The sequence below is a fragment of the Sinohyriopsis cumingii genome, chromosome 3, assembly GCF_028554795.1.
Source record: "Sinohyriopsis cumingii isolate HCF-2022 chromosome 3, ASM2855479v2, whole genome shotgun sequence".
NCBI classification, from domain to species: Eukaryota; Metazoa; Mollusca; class Bivalvia; order Unionida; family Unionidae; genus Sinohyriopsis; species Sinohyriopsis cumingii.
This window is the reverse complement of record NC_142963.1, coordinates 29,997,624-30,016,621: the sequence shown is the minus strand read 5'-3', so window position 1 is coordinate 30,016,621 and position 18,998 is coordinate 29,997,624. Positions and strand designations below refer to the sequence as shown.

Here is an 18,998-nt window from a genome sequence, read left to right as displayed (position 1 = left end):
AATAGTTGCATCATTCAGGTGACAAAATATCTAAGGTAACTAGATTACTAGAGGTTTCACTAGAAACAGAAGAATATCGTCTTGTACTGAAAATACTGCCAGATTCTATTTGCAAGAACTTTCTATTATATTCTCCTACTTCCTGCTGTTAAAACTCTGAAATTGTTTGTTTTTTTTTTAGGAGAAGTGTACAGTAATTTTGTAATAATAAATATAATGAAACTATGTGTTAGAGTACTGAAATGTCTGATCTAAGGGAGATAACTGCAAGATAATCTTTTACAATTCAAATATTTCCTGCTTTTGTTGCAGTGGCATGCATTAGACAGATCAGAACAAGCAAAATACTATGAAATGGCCAGAAAAGAAAAAGAGTTGCACCAACAATTATACCCTGGCTGGAGTGCTAGAGATAATTATGCATCTCATTTGAAGAAAAAGAAGAGAAAAAAGGACCAATCTGAAAAGGGTATGCTGTCATGTGAAGCAGCTTCAATGGATTTTGGTAACTATGACCACTGACCTGTACAGTCAGAAGTGGATTATCTTGACCTCTTGGGGAGACAGATTTTGTCTAGATACAAAATTGTCTAGCTAAATGAGAAAACAAGTAATATAAAGAACAATTGGAGGTCCAGATGACCAAACACTGGTCTGGATGAGCAAAAAGTTCAAATAAATGTTGTACATACTCAGTATTTTAATATTCAAGTGAATAACGGTAACATTTATTTAGAGTGAACACATGCCCGAATATATATATATATATATATATATATATATATAAAAGACATATTCATAAATTCAGTTTAAAGTGAACACTAGCCATGGTATGTAATATAGTTGTTGTTTTTGGTTTAATGTTATTTCTTAGTGCAAGATAGGCCACACATGTTGGGCATTGGTGGCCAGTATGACTGGTGGTTAAAGAACCCAGAAAACCCATTGTAAGAAACACCAAACCATGGGGACCGCTGATGTGGCCTAGTAGTTAGAGCATCCGCCTTGGAAGCGGGAGGTTGTGGGTTCTAACCCCGGCAGAGTCATACCAAAGACTTACAAAAATAGTACTAACAGCTGCCTCGCTAGATGCTCAGCATTAAGAGATTAGTGTTTGGGCTGGTCGGCCTAGTGTCCGGATAATGCGACTAGGTGGGACAACATGCTACATGTCTGTGGCATGATGCCTCAGTGCTAGACATCACTATAAACTGCCACACTGCAGACATCATAGCGATATGACTGAAAAATTGTTAAAGTTACGCTAAAAATCCTAATCATACACACACCAAACCATGGGAAGCTACTAGCAAGCTTTCTTACATACCCACATAGGCCCAAGACTCAAACCAACATGGACAGAGGTGAGATAGCAGTGATCACTAAAGGCAAGCACTATAGACCACATGGCCATCTGGGGCAACTGTCCTATAATAGGCCAAGAGAAATCAGTGCATTAAAACTTGTTTATACTATAAAATTAGTTAAGTGAGTACTCAGCCACACACTGGCTTGATCTGAGTCATGTAAAACTAGATGATGATTGGTAAGCTTAAAGCTGTAGTCAGTTTTGTCTTTAACACTTAATTTTCTTTTTAATCTTATAGCAATGTAAAAGTGTACATTTTGAAAGTATATCTTTTCTGAAAGATTTTGAAATTGCAACCAATGATGACTTGGCAATTTTAGACGAGAAATGGTAAATAGGTACAAATTAAAATTCTTCATTGTTCAGGATTACAGAACGACAATATCTGAGGTTTTGAGGGTAAAGTTGCAAGGCCTTCCTATACAGGCAACATATACATTACAACCTAGTCAGCCTCTTTAAACCATTTTGATTTGGAATAAAGAAATAAATCATAAAAAAGACCATTTGTTGTTTTTTAGGTGGTCCTGGGGGAGAATGTTCAAACCCCAAGAAATGCAGAGCTCGATTTGGGATGGAGAAACAGACTCAGTGGTGTAAACCATGCAGGTTTGTATAAGTTTACACTTCTAGATTTATTTATTCATTTGAAATTCAATTCTAAAACCAGTCTAACCTGCTCTACTGGCTAATACAGATGAGCTGTATCCTCTTTCAATATATGTGCAGTATCAGTTACAGCATTTTCAGCCTGGAGCAAGTCAGCATCTCAGAGCAGATAACTTTGCCATGCCTCACATTGGTTCTCATTAAAAGCGAACTTGTACATCATGCTCATGTTTCACTGAATAATTTCACAAACAGAAGAGAAAAAAATTATATACCAGATTTGTTTCTAACAATCTTTGTAGAGACACATCTATCCAATGTATAATTTATCGACAGATCAGGGTCTACTATATTTATTGTTTGCATGATTTCCTTTGAATAAATTAGATCCAGATCTGCCAGCACATTATGTCTCATGTGATTTTGATCTATTGCTTTTTGTAATTGGCTGTGCAATTTATATGGGTAAACACAGTACTTGTTTTGAAATTTTTATATGCTACCATGTCCGTCCATCCCATTATGTTCAGTCCATTATGTTTTTGTCCAAGAAATTTCAATGGACTCGGGATTTAAACTAAATATGGTTTGCAGATTTATATTGTGGTCTAAGACTTTGGATTTTCATCATCTGATTACATAAATTTCATGGATATCTAGTTTGACATGGAACTTTGCCCATCATCTGTTATCATATTGGTATGGACAGCAGTGGTCACAATTTTAGTTGTAGAATTTCTAAAAATAATGTTTTTCTTTTAAAAAAAGAAATTTGGTGTGTAAAATCTAATGTTCAGTGAAATTTGGGCAAAGTGTCTGCATGTATTATTTTTTAAAGCCATTTATGAAATTTTCTGACCTTTCTAATAATAATCTTCTCTTACAGATGCCCACTTCCTTTAGGGTTGACTAATTATTGGTGTGGTAATCAATTTTCGAGTCCCATTATTGAGACTGGTCAGATTCAGACATCTTATTTATCTTTTGTTTTGTCACAGGGAATAAACACATCCCGACATTAAAAGACTTAGGGTCAGATTGAGGTCTTGTGTTAAAAATTGGCAACCAGTCAGAAGACCAGAAGCGAGTACTGACCAGTTTCAGAGGATCTCACTTCAGAATAAGATATTTTGTATGTGTATGTAAGGTCAAATATGAGACTGCAAATAATCTTGACCAATCTAATAAATTGTGGTCAGATTGAGGTACTGTGTGCAGTCATGACAAGTTGTAGGACTGCATTGCAATTTTGACCAATCATCAGGAATTGTGGACAGCTTGTGGTATTGTGTATACAGATTCGACCCATTACAAGACTTCTGTGCAACAGCCATGTTATTTCATTTCAGATCTCAGCAGGACCAATCATGTGATCAGTCTGCTGAGGTAGAAAAGAACAAATCGGAAGAGGAGGTATAGTCTGATTCGTAATTGGACTTGTAATAGTCCATATTGGACTTGTAATAGTCCATAATGGACGGCATGCAGTGTGACTGGCTTGCCTCATAATACCGCTTGTTTGTTTCATTTGGTCCAAATAGCTCTAAGCTGCAATGCATGTTGTTTCTGCTGCCTTTGGTTGCCCAAAAGATTGTGATGTGATCCTGACAAAATAATTTGCATAATCTTGCTGCCAGTGTAGCCTAATGCCGTTTTATCTAGCTTGCTTTCAAATGCTTATCTCATAGCTTGTGCTTGCATATACTCTTCTGTAACTGTTGCCTTTTGTAGCCATCCTCACTTACCAAGTGCCTTGCATTAGTTTGCATGCTGGCCTGTATGTATTCTCTGGTCATATATCATTTGTTGTCATTGGAGGTTGGAAAGGAAAAGATTGGTTTTGCCAAACTCTCAGGCAATGGAATATTGTTTTCTTTATCTCTATGAACTTATCTGAATATACAGTGTCTTATAAAGGTTTTAAATATTAAATGCTTGGCTGTTCTATAATTTCTTTAAACTATTAAGATTTAAAGATAAATTAGGTTGAGGGTGTGAGGTAGCTTTTTTGATTATATAGCTAGTCATTCATAATTTTCCTTGTTATACCCAATGACAACCCCTCCTTGCCATCTCAGTCCATCTCTTTTACAATCTAATTGCATGGCCCTCAGTTCTGATCGGAGGAAAGGTACTAATAATGAAGTGATTGTGATTTTCTTTGAGATTTGAATGCAGAAAGTGGCTTCATTGATATTCTGAGCCTGTTGTAGATAGCTTTTGACATGCTTTTCATGTAGCTTTTATTGCACATTGTAGATAATTAATGTGTCATTATGCTAGCTGTAGATAATTAATGTGTCATTATGCTAGATGTATATAGTGTACTTAATTTGTGCACATTTCTAAATGACAAGTGTACTCTAATAATCTAACAAACAGATAGAGTTAAATAAGTGTGCAAAGGGAGGTAAATGCCTGTCTTACTAACATGTCTTGCATAACTGTAACAGCAATCCACCTGGCTTTTTGAGTGACAACTTTGAAAATGGTCCATGGTTCAGGTTTTTTCTTCAAAATTGGTATTGATGCATTGATTACAAACACCATTTTGTGTTGGATCTTTTGATTTAAATTTGTTACTTATTGTTTTTCATTGTAGATGCTTGAATTGTATCAATCAGAAAGACTGTGTCATTGTACATGCTGGAGTTGCATTGGTATTCATTTGAATGTTGGGTGGAATACATAAGATTATTTTCATGTGTGCTTAGTAGTGATAAGGAATGGACATAGTGTCCTTGGGACAAACCACTCATCTTCTACTCAGTATTGTGTCTGGATACAAACTTTTTCTCAATAAAAATATATGGCTGATAAATGTCTTTGTTCATATTGCTCTTGGATTTCAAGTGCTGAATTTAAAGTAGTTTTTGTCAAGTCCACCATGGTGGAAACCTGATGCAGAGATCACTTTCGTATCTTTGTTGATGACTGTTAATCTATAATGTCAATTCATCCATCATAAATTTACTTTGTGTTCCTGTTTTGATATTTATAGGTTACTGCATTTGTATGGGAAAATATGAACAAGTTTTTCAAATGGAAATACTGCATGACCTTGGGAGTGCAGTATATCCATCCAACGAAACGAGTTCATATTTTCCAATACAAATGCAGTAACCTTTTTATTATATGCTCATTTTCTTATTCTACCTAAGGCTTAATTATATAAACAAAAATACACTGCAAGAAACAAAGTAACTGAATGTATGCCTTATTCCAAACTAAATACACAGGCGCAGATTCATCATTACACAACATTATTAATGCACACACAACTCCACCTAGATAAATTTGAATTTAGTCGCACGTTAGACATAACTTTTGAAAGAAAATGGCATTTTGGTCTACTTAAAATTTGGAGTCGTATTGTGAATGACTGCGCATTGATATGGAATGAATAGATTTTGGTATTTTTGCCATTTCTATGAAATTTTGTGATTATGCACTGGTTTTATCTATACCAATTCTACATGAAGTACATTGGATTTCAGCGGCGATGGAGCAACGTGTTGACATCTGCAAGTGTGTTAGGGTATCAAACATTAACGTGGAATGTGGCAAAGCAGCTGCTTTGTGGCAGTCCACGAAACATCTGCTTTAGTTCATTCAGAAACAAATTTAATCATCCAAAATGTAAACTGCATGCTACGTGAGTGCACATGATTAGTTTAGAAAAGTGCTGGCATCTGCATCTATTGCTTGTTTACAATAGAATGTAGTTCCTTTATGAGTGCAATATGAAGTTGGGCCCGAGTTCAATATAAAATACTGAACGATTCTGACAATGCAAAGTTAATGGAGAAAAAAATGAACATATAATAAAATCAGTTTTTCCACTTCAGTTGGCCACCACTTGGTATGTGAATATTCTTGATGCATACAACAAAAATGTGCCAAATGCTTGAGGTGGCCATCTTTTTTTGCACTGTTTAGGGGAAGCCAGTTGAAGTTTGGTTTTCTGTTACTGGCAGAATTTTGGGTTATGATATACATTATATTGAAGAGCTGTTGATAGATTGGTTTTTTTTATGGTATCGATCAGTCATTGGAGTGTAGGCTTAGATTTCCTTACATTTGATGCTAATACTGTATTCTTTTCATAGATCTGATATCATCCAGCATCATGCAGAAAAGTGCAGACCTATTTAATTAATACAGTCCAACCTCTCTATACCAGTCACCTTAGGAATGGAGCTGTTTTAACTTTGAGAGAAGGTGGCTTAGTCAGGGTCCAGAATTGCATATGCAGACCTATTTAATTAATACAGCCCAACCTCTCTATACCAGTCACCTTAAAAATCGAGCTGTTTTAACTTCACGAGAGAAGGTGACTTAGTCAGGGTCCAGAATTACATGCTAGTCCAACTGGCTGCCATGAAAGAACCGATAATGGCAGCTATATTTTTAAGTGAAGGTATTTTAATATGTAACTTCAGCACAAGATTTCTATTTCCTTGTACACCTCTTCCTCGAAAATTCATGCACAATGGGATCCACAAACATAGACCGCACTAAAAGCAAGGGCATGAGTTATCGAGGGACCTCCAAAAATAAAAAAAAAACCGCTTATACATCAAGAAAACCATGGGGAGGGGTAGGGAACTGGGCTGTTTAATGACTGAATCCTCCTTTTACAATCACGTTGTTAATAATTGTTAATAATGCCCTTTTTCTAATGAAGTTGTTCGTTATTCTGTATAAATAAGATTTATTTTCAAATTTCCAACATGTAAAATATCGTTCCAACTGGTTTCAACAACCATCATGTGTGCGCAAAAACGTGTATTATGTCACTGCTTTTTGTTTTGTTGATTAGTATGGTTCTAGGAGTGGTATTAAATAGTATACTAGCAAGTCAGGAGTCAAAGTAGCTGGAAACTAGACTATCTGCTAATATACCACCAAACAAAATTCCTTTTTTTCTTCAAAAAACTACCGACATTTATTTCATGAGACAATCGGCTATGTCGAAACTGAATTTTTGTATTGTTCAATTAGTACAATATTGATGTCATGATTTCATTGAAAGGAATAGTGAACTTCTTGTCATCCTTGAGGATATCTCAAAGTGCCATTTCAGAAATTCTCAGAAAATCGCTTGCCCATAATGGTCCATATCTGTGAAACTAAGCACTTTATTTTAGCAAGTATTCATTTCGCTTGGTTGCCTTGCTATCTTTGATGACAGTTATGAAAGAGTCAGTTAATTTAAGGTGGTTTGTTACATACACAATAAAATTAATAACTGTTCGATTGATCAAATGAAGTGAGTTCACCCGGCATACAACCAGGGTCACTAGATTTTAAGTATGTAGGATTTGTGGGCCTTAACTTTTTTATATATATTCCACCTCCTTTAACTGATTCAAAAGATATAATTAACGTGATAGGGCCTAAGACAGAGGAGGCCATATGTTAATTCATTGAACCAACACAACAAATGCTTCTGCAAGTCAGTTATCAAAACAAAGTCGGCACTTAATTAGGTTCTCATTGGAAATGCTTGCATACATAGCTGTTACAGTAGATTGACGCATTTTACGTTTAAATACACATTGCATTTATGATGATTACGCTTACGTGAAACTAAAAGATATAAGTAAAACACAAATTTCACTTCCTAAAAATAATTTAATTGGCATTTAAATATTAATGTACTGCCTACATTAGGTGTAAGTGACATTTTCATTGATAAAAATTTCCTTGAACATCTTTAATTATGGTGTACTAAAAATATCATTTGGAAAGGAAATGTAACCAATTATATGACTTCTTATTAAAAGTTGATAATTTCAAAATGTTAACTAAAGTTTCCAGGTCCTATCTACTGTTTTCAACCATAAAACAAGCGATATATCAACATTTCAGTTATCAATTTTGATCACGATTTTTTTCAAGTTCAAGAAATATGGATCAGTTTTTGTGTTTTGGTATTTTCTGGTTTAAAACAATGAGATCCGTGCCTGACCCCGCGTTATAAGCAGGTTCATGAGTTATCAGGGCGTGAGTTATCGATTGAGTGATGTAATGAGTCTTGTATAACCATTTAATATTTTGAATTGTTGGTGTTTTGAAGAGGGAAAAAAATGACAGGGAAGGTCTAAACACAGAATTTTTGCACCCCCTGGACTCTAGGAATAAGATTTGTTGGACCCAGTGATTGTCAGTGGGAGGTAAAATGTACAGGTAAAGTAAGGATGAAGAAAATGAGACATTGTCTGAATAGGTTAGATCACTCAGTGTTCTCTCCAGAATGTGGAATTTCCTGAAATCAAAACTGCTGAAATACACCTTCAGTATCATATATATTTGCATATAAGACGAGTCCAACTACACACTCTACAGACCCAGATCTGTGGTCGCATAATGCACTCACAGATCTGAGTCTGTGCAGTTTGTTGGGAGTAATCAGTAGAACAAACAGCATAAACCCTGATCTGCATGCACATGACTGGGTCAAAATAGTACACGGAAGATTTGTTGTGAGTCGATGAAACCTGGAACCTTCATCAGTATTACTAGCTATGTGATCATTTAAGAGCTTGATTTTTAGATCACTTGCTAAATTCAGGTTTTTACTCGACTGATTTGAAAGATGGTGCTTTCATTGATAATTTAATTTTTGTCTAGCTCTACTGGTCATAGTCCAGGAAGAGCTTGTGGGATGATCTATACATTGTCCATATGTGTGTTTACAAAGGATTGTTACCGCCCTCTTCTTAACTGCTTGGAAGGTAGTCATCCATCTTTACACACATTCAGCCCCAAGTTATAAATAAAAATGGTGCTGTTTGGACATCCAACATGACCACCACAGCAGCCATCTTAAAAATATCGCTAATCTTCCTGAATGGATGGTTGGATTAGCATCCGGTTTTCACACACAGACTTGTAAACCTGGTTGGTTCTAAATGAAAATGGTGCCTGTTTCCATTTTGGAGCCAGCTTGAAAATCTTGTTATTGAATCTTCCTAACAGAAAGTCCTAGTGATATGGGGGTTTTCACCAGAAGACTTGATATCTAACTGGTCCTGAATGAAAATGGTACTGCTTCCAAATCAAGTATAGCTGCATCAGCATAGGGTTTTTGCTGAAAGACTTCATACAATGTCTAGCTGGCCATAAATGGTGCCATAATGACATCCACCAGAATGGCCATCTGGCAAACCATGTCATTACTTTTTCATGATAGTCATCGAAAACATATTGTTATCTATCCTCCACCTATATCAGCCTGGAGTTTTACCAATAGACTAGGCATAGTTGGTTTGAAATGAAAATGGTGCCCCAGTCGTACATGGTTGCCATGACGGTTGTCCTGAATATCTTGCTATTACTACTCCCCCTGAATGGATGGTCATGTTGACATGGTTTTTCACCAAAATACTTCATATGATGTCTACATGGTTCTCAGTAGTGCCAATCTGACATTCAGTATGTCCACCACAGCAGCTAAATTTTTGAAAATCTTATTACCACTGAAAAATATCAGGCAGTTAAAAGGAAGACATTGTCATATTTTGAATTTATGGAAATACTTTTCTTCCAGTAGAACACGAGTCCATTTGAGGTAATCTTTTTTAAAAGCCTGTAAGAATTCGCATTTGAAGTTCTTTGGTTGTATCTCTAATTCATGACATTCATCCATTATCCTTATACTTGATTGCAGCCATTGTGCACATAATCAGGATAAACAGGATTAAGTGTTATCCTTATTCAGTAAAAGCTATCTATCACACATAGTATAGATGTAGGTGGGGAATTCATTCCGTTCTAAAATTGCATTCTCCTTAAAGTTTTTTAAAGCTGCCATTACAAAATACCAGAGGGGCAATACCTTCGTATGTGGAAATTCTAGAGAAGTGACTAAGCTGTTATTAGAGGTGACTGTTACAGGAGGTTGGACTATATATTGTACATTTTGTGAATGCTTTGTGTTTAGCTAACCTTGTACGTTTTGTTTCAGCTTAATTTTAATAACCTTGCTTGCAGCTGAAGCTGCTGCTTGAATGCCTTGCCTTGATATATATATATATATATATATATATATATATATATATATATATATATATTGTATCAACTGCTTAGATGCTTGTATAGTTTTGTAACTTTGTGTATTATGGACCAGAAAACTTGAATAGTTTTGCACTTTTGCTGCCCTATACCCATGTAGTGTGCAACTATAGCAGCCATAGCCACACACAAGTTGTCATCTTCAAAATCAAACTAATTTCTGTAGTAGGGAACACATTATATGCTTCAACATGACGGTGTGGGTGGGGGCATATATTGTTTCCATCTGTCTGCCACACCTTGATTTGTGTTGTTTTGTGTTGAGGTAAGTCTTCAGGCACTGTGGGGGTCATGTTTGCTCAATGAACAGATTTATCTTTTTCCTTATAAAAAAGGTACTGCTGATTCACTCCTAAACATTTGATATGCTCCCTTACAAGTCGGATCCAGCCACAAATGGCATAGATCTAAATCTACTGTTGCAGCGAGTGCCAGCAGACCAGGGTTGATGCACCTTGTAAAAATGTGATCTGTAGAACTTTGTAGGCCCTGATCTACTGGCACATTTTGCGATGGCTCGTCAAGCTTTTTTTTGGCTGGAGGCATGACTTGTAAGTGTCTACATTGATTACCAGTTTTTTGGGGTTTTCATTCTTGTGACAAACCTTGCATTTAAAGATGCAATGAACTAAGTTTCCTTTATTATAAACACTTAAGACCCTTCTTGACTCCACAAATTAGTAAAAATGAAAATGCCATATTTTGAAAACCAAAGAAATTTAAAATAAATGAATTGCTGGCATTTTAATTTTACATTGTTATAATTGTTACTTAATGTAAATAATGTTACAGTGGCCTAGTGGTTAGAGACTTATAAAAATGGTACTACCAGCTGCCTCGCTAGGCACTCAGCATTAAGAGGTTAGTGTTAGAACTGGTCGGCCTGGTGTCAGAATAATGTCACTGGGGGGATATCATTATAAACTGCCACACTGCAGACATAGTAATATGACTGAAATTTTTTTAAAGCTATGTTAAAATTCCTAATCACGCACAGACACACACACTTAATGTAAAAGTTTTTGAGACAACAATTTGATCCGTCTGTGGCCAATTCGGACTGTATTCACTCAAAAACTGCAAAAAATAAATAGTTGACAATAGGTTTTTGCGTAAAGTGTCTGCACGTTATTTAAAATTCCCTCTTTGCCCAGAAATACCAAAAAATGTTCCTTTCATGTAAGAGTTTATTGATGTCCATTTTTATGTAACATTTCATTTTTGTCTGGTCCACTGTAGTGGGAAGCAAGGGATAGCAGCAGACCTGCAAACCCTTGTGATTTTACTGTAAGTCTTACAAAAATTACTTTTAAATATGTACTTACAGAATAAAAGCAAAAACTAATGTAAAAATTATTGTTGCCATAAAATCCATATAATTAACTCATCCATGTTTATTTGTAATTGGGTTTCATATTAGAATTAGTAGAGTTTGTCAGGGAATCAGACTAACTTTACAGCAGTACCTAAGATGCTTTAAATGGTACATAATTTTTTCATGCAAAGCATCTGCATGATCAAATTGTTGATATGATTTTTTTAAGTGATGTCCAGCAAGTGATGCATATTCAAGACAAAAGGGAAAATAAGCCTCTTAAAAAGTGTTAATAATCAGCACAGAATAATAAAAAGAAATATTCAGATTCTTGTAAATAAAAGCAGGAAGGGACACAATTACATTTATTGGACATCATGTGTCAATTTGAGTATGTCTCATGGAGGTCGATATGATTGACTTCATGTGAAATGGAAAAAATGCTAAGAATTACATCAAGTTGAGAGATAGCAACAAACCATTGAGCTGCATAGAGTTTGGAGCTGAAGTTTGTGCAACTGTACTAGTGGTACATAAGGTCTGTGTGTACTTTACAACTTTCCAGTTGAACATAATGTATGCTGTTGTTGCATGTTTTAATAACCGAACTTTTAAATGCGTTTTCCTGCTTTACATTAAGAGTTTTATTATATTTTGTTGCACCTTACTGAAAACTGGTCAGACTTGGGGGAAAAAAATCAACTGCCTTACTGATATGGTCTTGTTATGGTTGGCAGGTCTGTAGCAGTCAACTGCCTTACTGATATGGTCTTGTTATGTTGGCAGGTCTGTAGCAGTCAGCTGCCTTACTGATATGGTCTTGTTATGGTTGGCAGGTCTGTAGCAGTCAACTGCCTTACTGATATGGTCTTGTTATGGTTGGCAGGTCTGTAGCAGTTACTTGTAAGTTGGTGCTGCATCAAGAGTTTGTTCAGTTTCTTAATGTTTTTCATTTGCATATATTTACTTCAGTCTATCATAGATTCTATTCATATTTGGCATGAATCAATTTGAAGTTGATTATGACATGTTCACCTGCTTTTTACCTTTTGGTCCCATTCATAGACAGTTTGAATTGGAGGGTTTTGTTAACTTGTTCTTATTTGTTTATATATCTTTTACCCTTTGATTGATTTTCTTCATAATTAGTATGATCACTATAAAGCCAAGACAATTTTTTTGATGATGTGCATGCCTGCTTGTTTGACCACTGAGTCAGGGTCATTTTGACAGAAAATTTATGTTGAGGTTTTGGTTAAAGTTTATTTATTCTGTGATATGCACGCCACCCCCCTTTGACCTTGGGTGGGGGCCAAGGTCATAGTCATCAAAATTGTTTTTTCTTCTTCATTTGATTAGTTTTTAAACTCTGCAGTTGGTTTTCTTCATACATGGAATGCATATTTATTAAGTCTAGTTAATTCTTTCTTTCCACATGCTGTCAATATATTTTATCTTGTGTCCATTGTCACCATGTACCCGAGATTAGTTCCAGACCAGTCCTAGAACCTGGTGTTGCTGCTGGTTTATTTGACCATGGCCTTTGCTGTTCATAGTTAAATGTGCTTTTAGCATGTTAGCATTGCATGTTTTGGACACATTTTCATTACAAACTTACAAAATATGTTCATGCCAAAGATTTATTTTTCCGGGATTTATATCTAATTAAAAATGTTATTAATCCAAGTTCAGATCAATGGAGATTTTAATATATGCATCTAGCTTAATATTAACATTTCAGTTTCAATCGTCCAAACTTTGAAGAGTGCAAGATTCATCCTGAATGCACTCTGCAGTTTCATAAACTCCAAATTACTTGAAATTGCAAAATAGTCAGGAGCACAAGTGTTGGCAGATTTAGCAGGGTAACTAAGTGCCAGAAATGTTACATGGAAACATAGCAATTTTACTAAGATTGGCATATTATCAGTGTGTCAATTACAGAAGGTTTGTCTTAACAGATTTGCTTTATTTAATGAAGACAGGAGATGTTATTAATGCTCAAGAATAACGATTTACACTTCAATCTATTATCATCTCTCTCGCATATATATTATATATAATCCAATTTCTGCTGCATGATTTCAGTCACCTTTTGTTTCATTACAGAAGAAAGAAGAAATGCATTAGGTATTTTAGGGATGAGGATGGAGAACACCCGAGTTGTACTGATGACGAGAACAGTGATAGTTGCAATGGTGGAGACTGTGTTCACGACAGTGATTCTTTTCTTGGAAGCCCTGTTCACTCCTCTCACAGCGAGGATATATTCTTGACCCCTTCCAAATCTCGCCATCCTAAAGTGGAATCACCGCTTTTATGTGACGTGTCAGAAGATCTCTCCGATCTTGATGTCACTAAAAAATCTGATGTAAATAAATCAGCCCCAAAATCACCTCCACGTGGAAAGGAAAATAGGGATAATTTCAGTGCATCCAGCCTGACTGGTCCAGTGACTTCAGCAAAAACTCAGAAAAACAATTTTAGCATTTCTTCCTTGGCTGTGTCATCAGTCAAGCCAGAAAAAAGCCAGTATGACTATGTCATGACACCTCCCTCATTCCCACCATCTCCTTATTCTGGCCTTGGCAGCCCTTTTCACACCCCACCCCTTCTGGGATCTCCATATGGGACTTCTGCATATGGGAGTTGTACATCAGCTCCTAACAGATCCTACAGTATCTCATCATTGACATCAGCATCAGTAAAGTCGGCACCAAATTCCCATAGTAACTATTGTGACACATCGTTGATTTCCACATCCTCAGTATCTGAGTCAAGGGTTCATGTTCCAAGAAGTCCTCGTCATACAAATTTAAAGAAAAGTCCTTAGAATGTGACACAAGAGGGCTGGTCACAATTAATATCAGTGTTATATTGTGTGACATGGTATTTTGAGATGGCTTTCACATGTTGGAATGTGACAATGGAGTTTTTTTGACACAAGACTGCTCATCTCAGTTACCTTTATCTTTGTCATGTGGCATGGAAAACAATAACCGGAGTTATGTGACGCTAAAGTTCTCGTCTTGCATTTGTGACAAGAGTGTATCATGTATCTTGTGACAAGAGTGTAACATATATCTTGTGGCAAGAGTGTAACATATATCTTGTGACAACTGTTTAAAGAGTTTGATGTCCTTTTTGGACATAAAGTTGAGTGCGGGTAGATTCATTCCTCAAACAGCATAATACAGGGATCTCATAAGATTGAACTTTATATTTATTGTCTTTGCATGACATACTAATGTTTGGAAACGCAAAAACTAAAATGTGCTTGTTTAATCCCACACTGCCAGAAGAGGTGTTCATGGAAATAGGCACTGTGGCTTGTTCAGAGTTTAAAAAAATCAAACAGACCATGTGTTTTGTTGGACCAAAACAGAATATTGGAGTTCTTGTAAAATGCTTTGAAGACGTTCCTGTGCTCATAAATAAAGTAGATTATTGTCAGAGTTCAAGCTTATAAAAGCTTTCTAACTGACTACCAGAAGCACATAACATTAAGTACTAGTTGAAGACTGTGTTCAAACCATTTAATGAACGCTTCAGATGGATGAAATGTCTTACTTGCAAATCCATTATATTATCTTTATAATATATAGATTTGAATTAAATATAAAATTTGCGAGTTGAAATTTATGCTTGTATAATTTCATTTGATTATGCTGCTAGTTCTTTTTTCATCAAACCCTATTGCCTTAATTAATTACACACTGTTAGGGGAAGACATTTAAAATGTCTTTCATTAAGTGCTTTTACCCAGTGATGTAACAGTAATATGTAATTTCCCGATTCCATCCATATTAAAACTACTATGACCAGAGTCGGTAGGTCATTTTTTTAGACTCTAGGAAACACATGAAAATGTGTTGTTGCAATAGAATTATTTTATTGTTGTCAAGGAATTATGCTGCCATTTCTATTGTTGGTGCAAACTTTGTTCATATTATTGATTACAGATCCTAGATCCATCGCTATAGGTAGAGTATTTATTTGTATATGAAGAAAAACAATGTTAATGTCATGTATCGAATGTTATGTCACTTGTTTTGTCATCTAACAGTGGCATGTCATAGCATTGCAATACAAGATGGCTGCTCACATATACACAACATAAAATCATAGTATTTTTTAGCCTTGATGGACCAGAAAGTTTGCTTTTTTTGAGCGTCACAAATGGGACCCAATCCCAAGATGATGTATGTTATTACTTGAGAAGTTTTATTACAAAACTACAGTAAATTATTTATCAGTAGATGAATTTTCATCCAAAAGCATTGTCAAATATGCGCAAGTAATATAAGACTGTGTATTTTGAGTCTGTTTTTATTTTCAAAACATTAGGAATATAGTATCCCACTTGTCCTTTTACAGTGTGACCCTGTTATAGCTCGCTCATTTATAACATGAATTCGGATATAACATGATCATGGTGTGACTCAAAATCTCGTATGCATGTATTTTTCTTGTACGCAAAAAAAAATATCTTAAAAGGATGAAAAATAAAATATAAAAGATTTTGGGCAAGAGATTATATATGAATTCTAATGTAAGATGATTGTGTCATGGCTCCTCAAATTTCGTATTCATGTATCGTACAAGAAAAAAATATTTGGAGAAATTAAAATGTACCATGAAAAGAAGCCACAAACTTCAATATAAAATGCATTACTGGAATCTATCTATTGTTCCCTAAACAAATCTTTTGTTTATATTGACAAACCATCTTAACAGTGCATTCTTATAATCAGCTTATGCCAACATCTCATTTGGGTACTCTATGTTGTCACTCAAATAGTCCTGCTATCAGACGAGCTACATCGACCAACCTTTGAGGGCAGGAACAGGTGTGACTACAATAACCAAATGATGGCTATTTCTTTTTAAAATTAACTCAGAAAAAACCCATAATTTGCTGAAACTTAAAAGAAAACTTGTTACCTTTGAAGCTTTGATTGTTCTGTTTGAAAACTAAGCAAATGCAGAAGAAAAAAAAAATCAGTCTTAATGTTCTACAGTTATTTGATGTTGCTGCCAGAGTAACTAACAGCATTTGTTTGGTCCTCCAGAATTGCTTTTTAGCGGTGACTTAAATAACACATGCACCCTTCATCAAAGCAAGCCAGCTAAAATCTTCAGTATAAAAAAAAGCATATTTCATCAAAGGAAGTTGGCACCAAACGAAAATTAATGGAATCTGATGGATTGTTGCATTTTCCAAAATGACCGAAGACATTTATTGTGCCATGAAAGTTTCTTTTTTGCAGGAAAAATGTTTATGCTTACACTCACTATCAAAAGCAGCATAAAAAAAAGATTAAATTTCCAATCTTCTGAAACTATTGATATCTGGCTGACAAGTTTTTAATTTGTTCATGTTTGCATTACCTTATAGCCTTGTAGCCTTGGCAAAATGATAGCTGTCTCCAGCTGACAAAAATCTAGGCCAGTTTAAGTACATATTCATGTAGCTTGTAAATAACTATAGCCAAGTCTATTGGTGACAATATTGTAGTGAATTATGTAGTGACACGTGTTTGTTGACAACGGGATATAGACCAAATGAAGACTACAATCCATATATATATAATTTGTTTTTTAACAGAATGTGAATGATAAATGAATTTTATAACATGACCTATACTCGAATTCCTACATGTGCAGTACTTAACTCATTTATGGACTGTACTTCACAAATGTAAGTTGTCAATGTATAAGTGTATTTCAGACTAGTTTTGTCTTCATTTAATTAAAAGAAGATATTTTTTCTCCTGCTTTTATTACCCTCACCCCTGATCATCTTTATTTGGTACATGCATCATTTTCTTCAGGTAACTGATGAGGTTGGTTATAACATGTTCGTTCTATCACACAGTTGGGTTCTGTAGACTCCAATGACCATGTTATAGCGGGGTCACACTGTATGTATTACTACCTGAAAAATGTAGCCAGTCTGGACTTTTAAAGTTTTTCAAGTTCTAGAAGATTAAGATAGGTTAAGGATTAAGATGGTTTATAGAATTGCACATTTGTCTTAAGATTTTGATCCAACACTGGTGGAAGAACTTGAAGGTATGGGATTTTGTTCCCATAAGGAGGAGAAAGAAAATCTAGGAAACATTTTTTTTTATTGGTGTCCTAATCTATTGTCAGTGTGCAGAACAAAATCCTTGTTTGTGATTAATTACCCGAAACTGAGGTTGTTTATATTGTCTTTGTGCAGAAAAAAATCATTTGTGATTAATTACCCATACTGGGCTTGTGAATATTGCCATACAGCCATCTTGCATTAGTTTGTGACATGACTTGTTCACTGTAGACATTTGCTTTACATTATGCTTATAGTGTCAGAGTTTGATGAGGTGTGCTACCAGACTAAGTTTTGGTTTACATGGTCATAGTGTCAGTGTTGAACACTGTTTACAAAGGCTTGATACAGTTTTGTTACTTCGTACTGTTCAAGACTCATTTGTAAAGAAGTGCGCATGTTAACTGTAAATTTGTATAGTTTATTAATGTCACATGTAATACAATATTACTTAAAACACAGGTGGTTGTACCAGTGCCTACAAAGTGATATTTCATTTCATAATCAATTTCAGAGTTTTTGTATGGATGGTGTGATTGGTAAAATCACATTACATTTGTGATGGTACTTTATGTACATGAGGGTGTACACTGTCCAGTGTGTAAGACATCTAGGATAAATTGAAATGATTTGTTGTTAGGAAAGCCTGATACACTGTATATTGAAATTTATAATTAATTTTCCAATAAACTACAAAAAAAAGATGGCAAGTAATAAAAGTAACACCATACAGAAGTTCAAATTATTATACTTCTTTATTTTTATGCATTAATTCTGTTAACTTGCCTTTATTGCTAAAATGTAAACTTTTTTGCTGTTAAATTAATGGAAAAGTTAAAGACCATATTTTCCAAATGTAAAAAAAATTCATTATTTTTTGGCGTGGAAAAAAATGTCTCTTTTATAGTTAATTATAATGTTAAGATTAACTACAGTTTAGGAACCAAGGAACAAATAGGCTTTATATGAATAATTTTTCTGGAAGAATTGTGATGTGTAGAGTATACTCAATTACAAGTCTAGTCAAATTGCATACAACAAGGATCTGCTGTAGTATAATGCACCTGCAAATCAGGGTCTGTCTTGTTTGTTCTACTGATTACTCTTAACAAACTGCACAGACCCAGATCCACCAGCACACTTTGTGATGGAAAATCTGGGTCAGCATTTTGCAGTCGGACATGACTTGTGAGCGAGTACATACAGTAAGTGATAGGAAGGAATAGCTTCATATTGTACTCATTAATCATTCAGCCATATTGGCATGAGGCAGGTGAGGGAATAATAATGTATAAATGAGCAATACACAAGAAGTACTTCAATTTAGCTTTAAGTTATTTTTTATCTTTTGCTTTACTCTTGTGTCAAATGTGTTAATGTAAAAACAGGTGGATTTATGTTTCGTTAAGCTGGATCTTTATCAGCTATTTGATCATTTCGATTTCATTTGCCAGTGGTGCACTAAGCTTTAAGAAAAAAATTTTACAGAAAGGTTTTGGATTTTTTTTAAAAAGTTGTTTAAATAGCACTTTTGG

General features: G+C 35.0%; 1 protein-coding gene across 6 annotated transcripts in view; it reads left to right on the top strand.

The window, feature by feature from the left end:
- LOC149802616 (protein pangolin, isoforms A/H/I/S-like) overlaps positions 1–13,638 on the top strand; it is a 170,980-nt gene extending 157,342 nt beyond the window's left edge. For 4 of the 6 annotated variants that reach the window (XM_089951929.1, XM_089951926.1, XM_089951928.1 and 1 more), the window contains 4 exons: positions 313–505; positions 1,891–1,978; positions 3,328–3,391; positions 13,482–13,638. In XM_089951929.1, the coding sequence (XP_089808055.1) occupies positions 313–505; positions 1,891–1,978; positions 3,328–3,391; positions 13,482–13,502 (366 nt within the window). In that variant the 3' untranslated portion in view covers positions 13,503–13,638. The remainder of the gene's footprint in view (positions 1–312; positions 506–1,890; positions 1,979–3,327; positions 3,392–13,481) is intronic. The other 2 variants (XM_089951930.1, XM_089951927.1) reach the window with 2 other exon arrangements.
- Positions 13,639–18,998: the final 5,360 nt, after the last annotated feature.